The following is a 15,041-nucleotide window of genomic DNA, read 5'->3' on the forward strand; positions in this document are numbered from 1 at the left end:
CGTCTTCCAGCTCTTTTTGGAGTTCTGGATGAGGTGCTTGGAGCTCCTCCCTCATGTCCAGTTCGACCAAATTTACCTTGTTTCCACATGGGTATAACGATTGGTCTCTGGTGGAGGCTTTACTTCCACTTTTGAGCCAAGGGGGAGATGATGGACCTCCGTGATTGATCCTTAGAGTCTCGTAGTAGCACTCCCTGAATTCTTTCTGATCTCCCCTTATGGTGATGGCCTGGTTCTTTGCCCTCGGCATCTTCAGTGCTTGATGCTTGGTGGAGATTAACATGTCCCAGTCGTGGGTTGTAGGTCGGCCAATGATCACGTTGTAGGAAGAAGAAGCGTCTACTACGACGAACCGAACCCTTCCAGCTCGAAATGAGTCATTCGTTCCTAAGGTCAGCTTCAAGTCTATCTAGCCCTTTGGAAGGGATGGCTCTCCTTTGAACCCAATCAGCTTGGAGGAACATGGTTTCAAGTCTTTTTCATCCAAGTTCATCCTTTGGAAAGCGTTCCAAAAATTATGTCCGCCGAGCTTCCGTGGTCAATGAAGATTCTCTTAACCTGGCACTTAACTAGCACCCCGGTGATCACCAGACCATCGTTGTGTCCAGGTACGACCATTTCTAGGTCTTCTTGAGTAAAGAACAGTCTTGGGGGAGCAGGATTGCTGGCTTTCCCTTTGAAGGTCGGCCTATCTCTTAATGACATGACCTCCTTCAGGTGCTTTCTTCTTGCATTTGTCGTGTCGCCTCCTCCACCCAAAGCTTCGTTTATCACGTTGCACTCAAACTCAGCTTCTTGGAATTCCTCGTCTTTATCTTCGACCTTTTTGTCCTTCGAAGGGCGGTCTTGTTCCTGATCCTTCATATCCTCTCTATTCGGGCTGCGACTTCTGCTCCAGCTTCTTTGCCTTCGCTTACTATTCTTCTTACCCTGAGTTCGGATAATGTATTGCTTCAATTTTCCCTCTCTGACATGTTTCTCAATAGCATCTCGGAGGTCCCAGCAGTCATCCGTGGTGTGACCATTTTGATCATGGAAAGCACAGTATTTGTTCCTGTCCAATCCGCTCTTGCTCTTGAGGGGTCGAGGTCTTTCGACGTTGCGCATTTCAGTTTGAGCCACTTTTTTTCATATCCGAGATCTGGACATGTTTAATGGCGTGTAAGTGTCATACTTGGTCCTTGGAGATCGGTCATCCAATCTCTTGTCATGAGCGTCGTTTTCTTTTTTCGACCCCCGCTGATCCCGGTCTTTGTTTTTCTTGCTTGGGCTCCGACGATTAGGGCTTCGTCCTATGGACTCCCCACAAGCCTTCTGCATGTCTTCAACGTCAATGTACTTGTCCGACCTACGTCGGAACTCCTCCAAATCGTTGACCGGGTTCTTATAGATTGACTTTGCGAGTGGAGAATCACCATATAATCCTGAGATGATTAGATGCAGGTGCACCGGTTCAGTCAGGTTCTGGACCTTGAGGGAAGCATCTTTGAATCGATCGAGGTATTTCCTCAATGATTCATTCTCTTTTTGACGAATTCTTCCTAAGGCGTAAGCCGGCATCGGATGTGCTTTGCTTGTAGCAAAATTCAGACGAAAGGTTTGAGCCAGGTCCTCGAATGAATCGATCGAGTTCCTGGGGAGCCTTGTTATCCATGCCATCGCCTGACCTGTCAGTGTCGTCGCGAAGATTCTGGCCTTAATAGGTCCAGTTATCCCGTTGAACAGCATCTCGGTCTTGAACGCCTCTAAGTGGACATCTAGGTCCTAACTCCCGTCATAGGGAGGTATCTTGGCACTTTTGAATCTCGACGGAATTGCCAAGTTCATGAGCCTTTCAGTAAATGGGCTATCGTTAGCCTCCTCTGAAAGTAAAATGGCCTTGAAGGCCGAAGCATGTGAGAGGGAAAAACAAAATTTTTCCCAAGCGGAAACACACATGCAATCAAGACTCATGCTTTAAGACAACATGATATTACCTTTGTTTGTGATTCAAACACCAATGAGATCAGTGTCAGGTTTGAAGAGTTCAAACCCTCTAACGTTGATCCACACCACCACACGTCAAGATGCAAGAACTCTTCTTGAAAAGCCACCAATTGATCACCATAAAAGCTTGCTAGGCGTCCAATGTGTGAAGGAGGAGGCTAGGTAAATGTGTTTAGAAGAGTGAAGTCTTCAGCATGAAAACTTCACAAAAGTGGGGCATGGATGCTCTTAGAAAAGGCTAGGTTATTTTTGTGAAACCTTAAGGAGAACTTCCCAAAGTGTGTGCACAAGAGAGTGAGTGAATGAGATTATTGAAATCAGATTTTTCACTTAAAATTCTGATCTAAGTGGCGCACAACTAGAGGAGAAAAAGGTGGAGTTGTTGCTATATCCATAACAGGTGGCAAGCTGGTGCTGTCTTATGTTTATTTGTTTAATGGCGCGGTAGATCTTTATTAGTTCCTGTGATTGCTTCCTTATCTCTGTAGTTATGCTGAAGGGCGGTTTGGGCGCGATGGTAACATCGCGCTCTCTAATGCGCGATTGATGACATCGCGCCTCATTATGGGCCTAGTGGGTTTGGGACTTGCTCTATGGATTTTAATCTTTGATGAACCTATCATATTTTATCCAGATCAAGAATCATTTAAGAAATAAAAAACCAAATTTCATTTTTGTTTTCTCTAATTCTTTCTCTGTTAGGTACTCCATTCCTAGCATTTTTTTTTAAAAAAAATACAGATTTTATGTTAAATATCATAAACTGAATAATAAAATTACGTAATTATACAAATTATAAATTGAGTAATATAAATTATGGATTTTCTATTACTCAATTTGTAGTTTCAAAAAATTAATAAAGTGAACTCTAATTTCCAACACATAATATGGTACTGGAATAAAGTCCGTAGCAATAGGTACTTTTATAAATTTTCTTAAAATATATTCATTACTAGAAAGTGTATAATTACGTATCGGAAAAAAATATTTGTTCTTTCAAAATATATAACTTTTGTTATTTTGAATGAATTAATATCGGTTTGTTATATAATTAGTAATTTTTTTAATTCTTTCTTCTTTATTTTCTCTCTTTTCCTAATTTTATGAAGAGAAAATATAAAAAAATTATTAATTATGTACAAAAATAATATTATTTTATTTAAAATAACACAAACTTATACATTTAAAAGGATAAATATTTTCAAAATACCATATATTTTTCTCACATATCTCAAAAAAAAAAAAAACCGCATAATTACTCTTCCGAAAAAAAAATTGCTTAATTATAATATCACAACATGTGCTTAAATCCCAGGAAAGTGTTTGGGTCGATCCAGATTTACCCGATCCGCGAGTTTTTGCATCTTACAGATGAAATTGGGATGGTTCGGTTTAATCCATACCCGCTTAATTGCCAACCCCCATGTTATCTTATTCGGGTTCTTTTACGGGGAGTCGGGCATCTTAAACCTTAAAACCCTCGCTCACCTTAAAATCTCAAAATCTCCAGACACATACACACTCAGAGAGAGAGAGAGAGAGAGAGAGAGATGGCTCTGAGGTATCGTCGTGTGAAGGAAATCGCAAGGTTTCTATCACCCGTTGTCTACCCAGGTGTGCTCCTTTTCCAATCTTTCTTTTACCCATCTTCCACAATGTTTCCAACTTGAGATTTTGTCCAGTAGATTACTCTATCTGTTTTGGTTGCTTTGAAATTTAAAGAGACAGAGAAGAAGAAAAAGAAAAGAAATATTTTTTTAAAAAAAAATCATTGTTGTCTGTGTATTTGTTTGCCCATTTTCCTTGTATGCCTAAAGTTGTAATACATTCTTATGTTGCATCATATGACACACCACACTGACATGTTGATTCTAAAATTTTGACTTTTCATATTAAATAATATCTTTAATATATATAATATAATTTACTTTAATACATATAGCAACTCATAAAAAATAATATAACTAATCAAATATTCAAATTTCATAATAAGTATAAAACAAAAATAATTTTTTCATGCCTTGTTAATTTTCATGCCAAATTCTATAACAGAAAATATTTGATAATTTTTCATGTTTTGTTAAAATGATAAAATCAAATAAAATTTGAATCTTAAAAAAAAAATATGTCGAAAACATTGACCGCGTGTCGAAACATGTCGGAGCGTGTCGATGTTCTACACGCGTCCCACACACATTTCTCTAAAATCGTGTCTGTGCATCAGTGTCTTATCCCCGTGCCTTCCTAGAAAAGATTTTTCTTTTCTGAGGAGATGTTAGAATTATGAAAATGCTATTTGAGTTTTTATGGTACTGAAGTTTGATGAGTACAACATGAATTTATTGTCTATAACTATTCAATATATTAATTTTCTGAACCAATTTTGATGTATTTTTTTTTAACTTTTCCCTTCTCCCTCCTTCCCTCTGGTCTTTCTAGGGGATTGTTATCATCAATCTGGCAAAGCTTTAAAGTTATTGGCATTGTCTATAATGCCAATACCTTCTGCTCCAAAGTCAGTTGCTAATTGGACTCCAGTGAGAGGGTTTCATGAACATAGGTAATAACTTTTGAAGGTTCAACTTCCCCCCTATAGGGTATCGAGTGGTTTGGTGATTGTTTGTTGAGTAAAGTTCCTTTTGCTCTCTAACAAAAAAAAATGATGTCCCCACTTTAGTCCCTTATAAAAAAAATTAGTCGTATCTAAGAAATTCAAAATGGATTCATTTAGTTGAAATCGTGGTCTCTCACAAATTCAAAAAAGACCCACATTAGTCCTTCAAAAGGACTAAAATGAGTCCACTTTGAATTTCATATAAACCAGGCGACTAATTTTTTTTTAAAGGACTAAAGTGAGTAGCTTGTTTTTTGTCTTTGTAAGGGACAAGGGGCTTTACTCTTGTTTGTTTCTGTTGAAGTTTTTGAGGCTGACAGCATAGCAAAACAAAATAAGTTACAGAGAAAGTCGTTATTTATGAATGTTAAATTCTGAACACTCATCGTTTATGATTTTCTAGCTTTGTTAGGTTTCCTGACTTCTGATTAACAGTCTCATTCAGGTTTTCAACAATGGCTGATGTATCGCATGAACCTGCCTCTGAAATTGATCTTTTGTCTTTCATTAAAGCTTCGCTGGATGAGTTTGAAGGTATTTGTTATGCTAATGTACTACTTTTCATATCCTACATTTTTTGAGCGTTAGTTTTATGATCTATATGCTCATGCTTGGTTTTTGTTTTGAAAAGCAACTTCTTTTTATTTTTAAACCTTGTGAATGTGCGACGAGTGTCATTGAAATAGGGAGTTCTGAGTATGACCTGCAATTTTTTTACTTTTCAGTTGAATGAGATGATAATTTGCTCAGTTATACTTTTTATTTTTGAATTGTGTGCTACATTTTTTGTATTACAATTACATGGATCTAATTCTAAGACACATTTGTTACTGCATTTAACATATAGTGCATTAATTGATCGATCCATCTTCTCTACTTTCCCCCTATTTAATCATTTCTTCTTATTTGATATTGCAGGCACCCATCATTATTGGTTAAATAGATCACACAAAAATAAACAACTTTTCAGGGCTGAAGGGATCTTTTTGGTTCTTGCTGCCAGAATTTTTGACCACTGCATTATGTTTGAAAAATTGAAGACAATTCAGAAGAGGTAGAGGAAGGATATTATTTCTTCTCTTCCTAGACTTGATACAAGTAGAGATGCTTTTTTTCTTGTAGTTAAAATATATTTTGGTGGCAGGTTCCCTAATATTATTATTATGGGCCTAAAAGCAATTCACACTCCTGCTGACGGAATGCAGCTTATCCAGTTACTGATGACAGAAAATATAACATTCCCCATTTTGTTGTCTCAGCGGACATTTTCTGAGGTGTGGTGAAATCTCTTGTTTAGCTTCTTACATACATTAAAATTTGTTGCATTTAAAGACTAATATGTCTGCAATGATGAATGTTGTTTGTGTAGTTGTTTGCGAAAATTTTCCAGGCCCATTTTTTGATTAGTAAATATATCAGCCAACACAACAATCAAGTAGTGATTGTTTTCAATTGAAATCTTTATAAGATATGGTCGATTTGTTCTTGCAACTCAATTCCATCTCCATCCTCATTAAAACTATTGTAGGCAGATAGTATGTTGCAGCATATCAAAGATGATTTGTTAAGGAAGGACTATAATTTGTCTTTACACATGGAACCATAAACTAAAGACTAAGGGCTTGTTTGAATTCCCGTTTCCAAAAACTGTTTTTTGATTTTTAGAACAAAAAAAATTAAAAAACTTGTTTGATAAGGCCTGTTTTGTAAAAATAGCTTTAAAAATTATAACTGTTTTTTAGTTTTTAGATTCAAATTCAGAGAACATATTTTAGTTGTTTTTGTTTTGTGTTTTAACTTTTAACTTTCAAAACAAAAAAATAAAATAAAATAGAAAACACATATTTTATTAACTGTTCTATAAAATAGTTTTAAGAACAAAAAAAACATAAAACAATCAAACAGGCCCTAAGGTTGCTGATAGTTTTATTTGTATACCTTAATACCTTTCTTGTCAAAAGACAAGCATTTTAACGTAGGTCTTCGGTAAAAACTTAATTTTTTTATGCCTGAAATGAAAAATGACAATTTGATTTTTATAAATCCTAAGGACCTATGTCCTTTAAATCTGCCTAAACCTCTGCGCATTGACTGATGGGTTCAGAGTGGTTACCCAGAGAACTTGCAAACTAGAATATTTAATTCATCTGCTAAAAATACATAGTTTGTTCTTATTGAACATGCAGTATAGAAAGGATGCAGGCTTAACCCATGGCAGTGTTGGATAGAATTTCTGTCAATAGACTGACTCCTAGAAGCTTAGGAATTTAGAAGCTTGACTGCGGCAAAAGCTATCAATTGTTTTGTAGAAGAGTTATTCTTTTTCTTGAGATATAAAAAGTTAGCTGCAATCCATTTTTCTTTCCTATTATAATGCATAAACAATATATGGGATTATATTAATTCATATTTAAGTACATATTCTTAATTAAAAGAATTGTGATATATATATATATATATATATATATATATATATATATATATATATATATATATATAGGGATTTACATTTTTACAGCTGCTGTATATGCAGCAATCAAATACTTGCCATATATATACTTGAAAGCATTAAATGCAGGGAATCATAACCATGCAAAGGATGAAAGCATTAAATGTAGAGAATCATAACTATACACATGTCGTTGCTATACGTAAAGCGGCTGCAGAAATGATTTTACCATATATATATACATAGTGATTAACAATAACAAGAAAAAATGTAAAATATATAAATATATATATTTATATAATTTAAATTTGAAATAGAAATTATATGCCGTAGAGATGCACTTTCTAATGGGATTCTCGAAAGATGGTACAATACAACTCGCAAAGATATGACATGACGTATAGCAATCACAGGTTTAAAATGGTATTTGTTATCTACCCAATGTAGAGAGTTACTTTTACTTTGATAAGACCCATTTGATGAAAAATCTTCAGAAAATGCTGTCTGAATGACTAGCGGGCTGTAGAAAAGAAGATTTTGTTTACTCTGGTCCAATTTTCTCAAGCAAATGAAATACAATTATGTGATCTATGATAGTTGTGTATAAACTATTGTGAAATCAAAATTGGCTTTACAAATTTAGAATCATTACTGCAATTCCCAAAATTGTCTAGATAAAGTATGGAATTTAAAAGGAATTAGTGTTCCTTGAAATTTGAGTTGTTAGTGCAATTACTTTGAAAGCACTTCTTCCTGATGATTCACAATATACAGTTTGGAGATTCATAGCTGTAAAAAACCAATTCAACCCAAAAGCTTAAGTTGTTGGGTGAGGTTACATTAATGATTTTATATATCTCAACACGCCCCCTCACACGAGAGCCCACTGGGCTTGAAAGGTGGACAATGCACAGGCACACCTACCTGTGCGAGCAAAGAAATTCCACTTGAAAGAAAGTGGGGGGCGGTGAGGTTCGAACCCGGTACACCGAGGCTCTGATACCATGTTAAGAACCTTAAGGCCACCACCCCAAAAGCTAGCTCAAAGGATGGGAGTGCCCAAGGCCTTATAAACTCCACATTAGTTGCACATACAACCAATGTGGGACTATATATCTCAACACGCCCCCTCACACAAGAGCCCATTGGGCTTGAAGAGTGGACAATGCAACAGACCCATCCTACCTGTGCTAAGAAACGCCACAAGAGAAAGTGGGGGGCGGCGAGGCTCTGATACCACTGTTAGGAAATTCGTTCCCTCAAACTCCAATGTCAAGCGGGTCCAGGGGAAGCCCGTGGCGGGGAACCACCACCAATGAGCTAAGGCTACACCAACCGTAGCAAGTGGATCCGACACCATGTCTCAACCCAAAACCTTAAGGCATTGGGTTCATGGGTCCTTTCTCTTATATACTCTTCACTTAGCTCATTACCAACCAATGTGGGACTCATCACACTTGAATATCTCAACAATCTCCCCCTCAAGTGTGAAACCCACCATTGGTATGCTCCCCCTCAACCGAGTACCCGAAGCGTAAAGTACTCGACCCGCCTCCTAGCCAATCACTAGGCTAGCTCGAGCCCAATCCGGCTCTGATACCAAATATACCATGTAAAGAACCTTGGGATACACCACCCCAAAAGCTAGCTCAAAGGATGGGAGTGCCCAAGGCCTTATAAACTCCACATTAGTTGCACATACAACCAATGTGGGACTATATATCTCAACAATAGCTTAGCTTAGATTATATATAAAACTAATGATGAACCTTCACATAACAGCTGAATTCTTTAGGACAGTTGGTCCTTATAATGGTATTAGAGCCTCTGATCAAGTGTTCAAGAGTTCGATCCTTGCTAGTTCCATTCTTTTGAATAAGAAGTTGAATTTTGGCACAAGATAGAGTGAGCTTGTGTATTTAATGGAACTCAGCAAAAGAGGAACACAGATGCAAGAGCAAGTCCAGTATTGGATTTAGTGGAATACCATATAAACAAGATACAGTACACCAGAACCCACTAGCATTCAAGAGGCTAAACTCTCTCTCAAGAGTACTCCAATATTTTTTCTGCCTCCTCTGCAATCTCACCAGATTCCTTTATTCTAACTTCCTAGTCAACTGTCTAGCTAATGCCGTGATAGCGGTCTGTTAACAACCCATTCCCACAATTCTATTATGCCTCAACACAATGTAAGAGGTATAATCCCCTGCCCCTGCCCTTTTTCTTGCCCCTGTATCTACACTTGTCTTGTGGGTGGTACATGTGTTTTAACAGTATTATCCATGCTTCAAGCCCAAAGATTAGATTTAAAGTCAGTCATGAACTTTCGTTTAATAGCTCAAACTTTTAGCCTTTAGGAGAGTTGGTTTGGTTCTTGACTTACTAACTAACAACCTTAATTTTAACGTATTTTCTTACAAATGTATACTTGATGTTGTTGGGTACATTTTATTTACTATGCTTCTTTTGATATTTACAGATAGAGGAAGGTGCGTGCTACATATTGTTTAGAAATTTTAGGAGCCCAGTAATTTTTAATGAGAAGGACACGGATCTTGAAGTTCTATCCCAAGGTAATGGTGCATTTTCCATGCATAAACTTGCAGACAATTTAGTATTTGTCTATTTTTCATGGTTTATGCATGCATCTTTACAACTTTTGACTTTGGTATGAAATATAGCTGTTCAGGAGTTACAGATGCATCTAAGTGGTGATTCTAAGTTGCATAATGTCTTGAGATGTACATCTTTGAAGCAAGATGGGGTCACTAAGGATCAATATATTTGTTCTCCTCTTCAGAATTTACTTTTATATTACCCAGGTAATCAAGAGTTCAATTGACATTTTTTCTCTATTTCTTTCATCTCCAAGTTGTGCTGGCAGGCAAATTTCCTCAGAATTTGACAGATGGTTATCAAATCTGTACTTAATCTTTCCTTTAAGAATACTATGTCATTAATTAGAATATGCATGTATGTCAGTGTGAAGTGTCTTAATCTATTTGTCCCCAATTGTTGTGGAGTTAATTGAATGTTATGCCAAGGTACAAAAACCGTTTCTGTTTGCATGAAGTTGTGAAAGCAAGCTTGGTATTCAGTACGATTGTATCCACTATGCTGCTTAACTGAAATTCTATCTGTTTAATGGGTTTCCATTCTTACCGGCATTTTGAATCGGTACCTCAGGAAAATGTCTCCTAATCCCTACACTTACGCATATTTATCAAATGCGAGTAGCGGCAGATTGAAAACTCTATAGCGGGTAGCGGTAGCGCAATAGCGGAGTCCCATGCATGAACCTGTTATATAGGTATATATACCACACATAAAATTGCTAAAAAATAAACCCAACACCATAATAAGGCTTCTAAATAATGTTATCAATTAAAAGGATACAAAATACTTTCAATTACAATTAAAAAAATGAGTTAAAAACATCTCCATAAAAAAATAATAAAAGACAGTAGCGCAAGTAATCTAACAACTTCAGAAAGAAAACACCATAAAAAAATAAGATAGAAACAAAATGTTTCTCAAATGAAGTGAATGTAAGAGTGAGTGAGATAATAATTTAAAGGGTGTTTACGGTTTAAAAAAAAAAACAGTTGAAAACCAAAAACAAGAAAAGCAAATAGAGTTAAAAAAATAAAGGGATGTCAGACCAAAAACAATTAAAGGTTACGCTATAAACAAAAACAGAAAAAAAATAAATGAAAGAGAACGCAACAGAGACATGAGAGAGAAGTCACACGAATGAAATGTCGTTGTCGCCGTCAAAGGTCGCTGCTTGCTGTCGAAGGTCATTGCTTGCAGGTCAGAAACGAGAGAGAGGGAGTCAAGAAGTGGTCTCAATGAAAGGGAAAAGGGTTCAAATACTTTAAGGGTTAAAAGACGAAAGCACCCTAAAAATATTTTTGTTACGATTTCAAAATGAGGAAAAATATGTAAAGTTGCCCCTTTCACTATGTGATTTGCCGCAAAATGGCTGCCACAGCCGCTACCTTGAAGAAATGCGTCGCGTTGCCGCGACGCGCTACAATAATGCTGTAGCGCCCTTTATCGTGCGCTATTGACTACCATGGACTTACCATGAAGACCGTCTCATTCAATGGGTTTTAGCTATACAACATTGTTGTAGATGAGCTTCTGTTGCAACTTTGACATGTTTGGTGATCATTGGATATTGGATCACTTTACCACTCTTCTTTGTATTGTTTTGTTTCTTACTGCGATTCTTTGATGTATTTGGTTGGAGCTGAATGATCCATCTTTAAGGGTGCTCTAAGGTAAATAATTTTTTTCCCTAAAATAAATTCAATCTATGATAACTAATAATATACCCTGGTAACAAAATATTTTACGATAATTACAAATGCTACCAATGTGGGACTGTTACAACAAACTCCTTCAACCTGGTTAATGGATATGTATCTTTACTAGCTTTTAGTAAGATCCTCAAACCTTTATTCGGCAACACTTTTGTTAACACATTTTCCAACTGAATTCCTGAAGGAACACATGCTATGGTGATCAATCGACTATTCAATTTTTCCTTGATGAAATGTTGGTGTATCTCAATGTTTTGTCATGATATACTAAACAAGATTATGAGCAATGCTAATGGTTGATTTGTTGTCACAAAACAACTTTATAGGAGTTTCATACTTCATTCTAAGGTCATCTCATATACTCTTCATACATAATATGTTACGCACAAAGATATGGTGGCCCAAGACTTGGTAGTTGTATACTAGAAAGCAAAAACTAGAGCAATCTAGTTGCGTTAGTGGGTTAACAACTCCAAGGTTAACCATTTATGAGTAGTTAGTGGGGCCGTGGGGGCTTGTCTGAGAAGCCTCCATACATGTATACAAGGGGATACCTCCTCTATCAAGAGATACTTTTGGAGAATGTTTTGTGACGGGGATGCTCCAAGTGTGAAAGGGAGAGTTTCATTTTGTGAAAAGGTTCACCTCTGGTACCCATTCTATGATCATTCATCAATAAAATTATTTCTCTCTTATTTCTTTCTATTTTCCGTTTTCCGTTTTTCCACTATTTCAAATCTTGCCTCTTGAAAACCCACAATCATACCATTGTAACTCACAAACTCCTTATGCCATGGCTTGAAACTTAGCCTGTGCACTTGATGAGGCAACTATGTCTTGTTTCTTACTCCATGCATCTAAATTTCCATCAAAGAAAATATAGTGACTAGAGGTTAATCTACTACATACTCGTCCATAGATAGATTTTGTTAGGAACCAACAAGAATAAAAAATCACTCCTCGTTAAACCCGACTAGCGAGTGTGGGGTGGAGGCAATCCTTGTATGCAGCCTTACCCTTGCATAATTGCAAAGAGGCTTTTTCCTGGATTCGAACCCATGACCTTTCAGTCATGAATGAACAACTTTAAGGAACCAACAAGAATAAAGAAAATAAATTAACAATGAAAAGGGAATTTGTATTGAAGTTTGGTTGCACCCAATGAATATATAATAGATTACAAATTATTGGAAAAGGAATGACAAAAGCTACACTAGTGGTAGCAAATTACAAACAAAAGGATTACACTAATGGAAATGGAAAATAACAGTAAATGTTCTTGAATGTTGTAGAGGTTTTGGTCTCTCCCAATATCTGATGGGCCACTTGAGCCATTTCCAAAAAATTATAAAAGAAGGAGAGATAAAAGGCGTTCAGCCCAACAACAAATTGCTGCCCAACAAGCCAATAAGGAGACAACAAGCCTAACAACCCAAGGAGTTATTTCTGATCCCAGCCAAAACAGAAGTAAAGAAAAAGTGAAGAGGTGGTCCAGGAAAATATTAAAAGAATGAAGTTAGTTACACAAAGGGAAGGAATGGACAGCTGGCAGATGCTAAGTGGCGAAGAAGATATTGGAAAGGAAGGAAACGTGACTGGAGGTTGTTATATGGGAAGCGAGAGCAAATAAAAGGGAGCAGAAAATAGGCATTAACCTTGAGGGAGGGAATTGGGGAACTCTGCAGACTGGTGGTTGTTTGTAGTGGGAGCTGGGTTTTTTGTTGCTATGTAATTGCTAGAGGGTCTCTTTTGGAGTCTATAATGGTGGTTGTGTATTTGAGAGTCCTTAGAGTCAGTATTGTTGAGTCTACAATCATTTACGTTTCAGTGTATTTCCTTGTCACTGTGTCAGAGGTTGGGATCTGTTATTTCTTGTTTTTCTGTAATTAGGGGAACCTTACTCTTGTGAGTTCATCAAAGTGAATATAATGTATCATGGATGTATTTCAGAATTGCTGTTTGATGTTGATTTGTTGTTTTCAATTGAACCTTAGTTGATTACATTGTTAGTAACCCACAGGTACCATCATTATCCAGCTCAAGTGTCAAGATGATTCCATGTGTTCCCTTCAATTCTCCCTACCTATATCCAATTTTCCCCCAACTAAATTATGTTGAATCCATTCTGTAATATTCTAGGCTAATCTATTACATTGTTGACTCAGCACAATTATTTCACCTAAATTTCTCTTAGGGTGGTATGGTATTAATACTCCTTTTAAGCAACTTGTCGTCAAGATGCTAGTTGCGTTTGTATTTTGTACTTCTTAATCTGAGCAATCGGTGGCTTCTCCATCTCTACATTTGTACTTTGTCTTTCTCTATCTAAGCAATCGCCTGAGAACATTGGTAAATCTGGTTTCTTTCTTCGTTCGTTTGGACGATGATGGTTTCTTTCAAATCTACTATTAGATTGGTTGGAAGTGATATGATCTCTGGTCATTCTTGTATGATTTGAATGTTGTCTTCATTCTTGTTGGATTACCTCTGATTTTGGTGATGTTTGTGACTCCCTTATTGTAGAATATTCTAGAGTCTTTTAGAGTCTTTTACTTGTCTAGTCTCTTTGATTAGTGTGATGCCTCTTCGTTTATTGTGTACTTTTATTTTTTATTTATTACTTCAACTCCTTAACTACCTTGTAATCTGTATATATAGAACCCTTTGGGTGTCAATCAATATATGAAAAAAACATTTCAGTCTTATATTTCATCATGGTATCAAAAACAGGTTATCCTATGGTAATCTTGTAAACCTCCGCGTCCTTTTTTTCATTTTCTCTTCACTGTTCTTCTTCTATAACCCAGAAACCATATCTGAACCCCTCCAATCACGAAACCAAGGCCACCACTGGACTCAGAAGCCATTTCCGAGTCGACCCGCGTCAGCCCCGTCGCCGGAAAGTCAGCCACGCGCCGCCATAGCAGAGCAGCCTCGCCGGCACGTGTGAGCCACGCGCCTCCCTTCTGGCCTCCGTTTGACACCCAGCTTTCACAGAACAGCTCGCCTGGCCTCCCTCTTCCCGTTCTGAGGGTTTAAATCACGATTGGAGCCTTTTTTTCTTGCTGAGTCTTGTTGTTTCCTCTTTGTCAAGCTCGTCAAGCTCTTTTTAAAACGTGACTCCTTCTTTTTAGAAGAATGGAAGTTGAAAATAATGAGGCTGAGAATAAGCATTCTGACAAATCATCCTGTGGTGTTTCCGGTGTCTCTCCTCTGCCCTGTTCTTCGTCTTTCGGAGACAACCCAGCTATACAGATTACAAACCACCGTTTAAACGGTAAGAATTATGTGCAATGGCATCAATCTGTCAAGCTGTTTATCCAAGCAAAAGGGAAAATGGGGTATCTTGATGGAAAAAAGGAAAAACCCGAAGCTAATGAACCTGATTATGATAAATGGATGACTGAAAATGCCTTGGTCATGACCTGGTTGACTAACTCCATGGATCCTGATATCAGTCAAACTTATTTGTTTCTTGATACGGCTCAGGAAATTTGGGATGCCGTTACAGAATATTATTCTGACCTGGGCAATGCTTCTCAGGCTTTTGAACTAAACATCAAGGTAAGAGAGTTACATCAAGAGGGGATGTCTGTTACTGAATACTTTCTTGCTTTAAAAACTCTGTGGCAGGAGTTGGATCTTTATGATGCAGCAGATC

General features: G+C 37.1%; 2 protein-coding genes across 4 annotated transcripts in view; one reads left to right on the forward strand and one right to left on the reverse strand.

Moving 5' to 3' along the window:
• Nucleotides 1-489: 489 nt before the first annotated feature.
• On the reverse strand, nucleotides 490-1,107 carry LOC133310850 (uncharacterized). The gene has a single exon (XM_061511851.1). It carries the CDS (start codon nucleotides 1,105-1,107, stop codon nucleotides 490-492), a length of 618 nt encoding a protein of 205 aa, XP_061367835.1.
• Nucleotides 1,108-3,507: 2,400 nt separating this feature from the next.
• The window catches only part of LOC133310856 (uncharacterized), a 48,160-nt gene continuing 36,626 nt past the window's right edge, over nucleotides 3,508-15,041 (forward strand). For 2 of the 3 annotated variants that reach the window (XM_061511858.1, XM_061511859.1), the window contains exons 1-7: nucleotides 3,508-3,600; nucleotides 4,426-4,546; nucleotides 5,046-5,134; nucleotides 5,519-5,654; nucleotides 5,745-5,874; nucleotides 9,532-9,625; nucleotides 9,734-9,874. In XM_061511858.1, the coding sequence (XP_061367842.1) occupies nucleotides 3,537-3,600; nucleotides 4,426-4,546; nucleotides 5,046-5,134; nucleotides 5,519-5,654; nucleotides 5,745-5,874; nucleotides 9,532-9,625; nucleotides 9,734-9,874 (775 nt within the window). In that variant the 5' untranslated portion in view covers nucleotides 3,508-3,536. Of the gene's footprint in view, nucleotides 3,601-4,425; nucleotides 4,547-5,035; nucleotides 5,135-5,518; nucleotides 5,655-5,744; nucleotides 5,875-9,531; nucleotides 9,626-9,733; nucleotides 9,875-15,041 lie in introns of those variants that run through there. The other variant, XM_061511860.1, reaches the window with a different exon arrangement.

The sequence above is a fragment of the Gastrolobium bilobum genome, unplaced genomic scaffold (genome assembly GCF_033153095.1).
Source record: "Gastrolobium bilobum isolate Gb01-03AN ecotype WA unplaced genomic scaffold, APGP_CSIRO_Gbil_v1 utg1262, whole genome shotgun sequence".
In the NCBI taxonomy this organism is placed as follows: domain Eukaryota; kingdom Viridiplantae; phylum Streptophyta; class Magnoliopsida; order Fabales; family Fabaceae; genus Gastrolobium; species Gastrolobium bilobum.

Bases quoted from the DNA above. Each gene is read 5' to 3' on its own strand.
- LOC133310850 (XM_061511851.1), bottom strand. From the start codon at position 1,107: ATGCGCAACGTCGAAAGACCTCGACCCCTCAAGAGCAAGAGCGGATTG.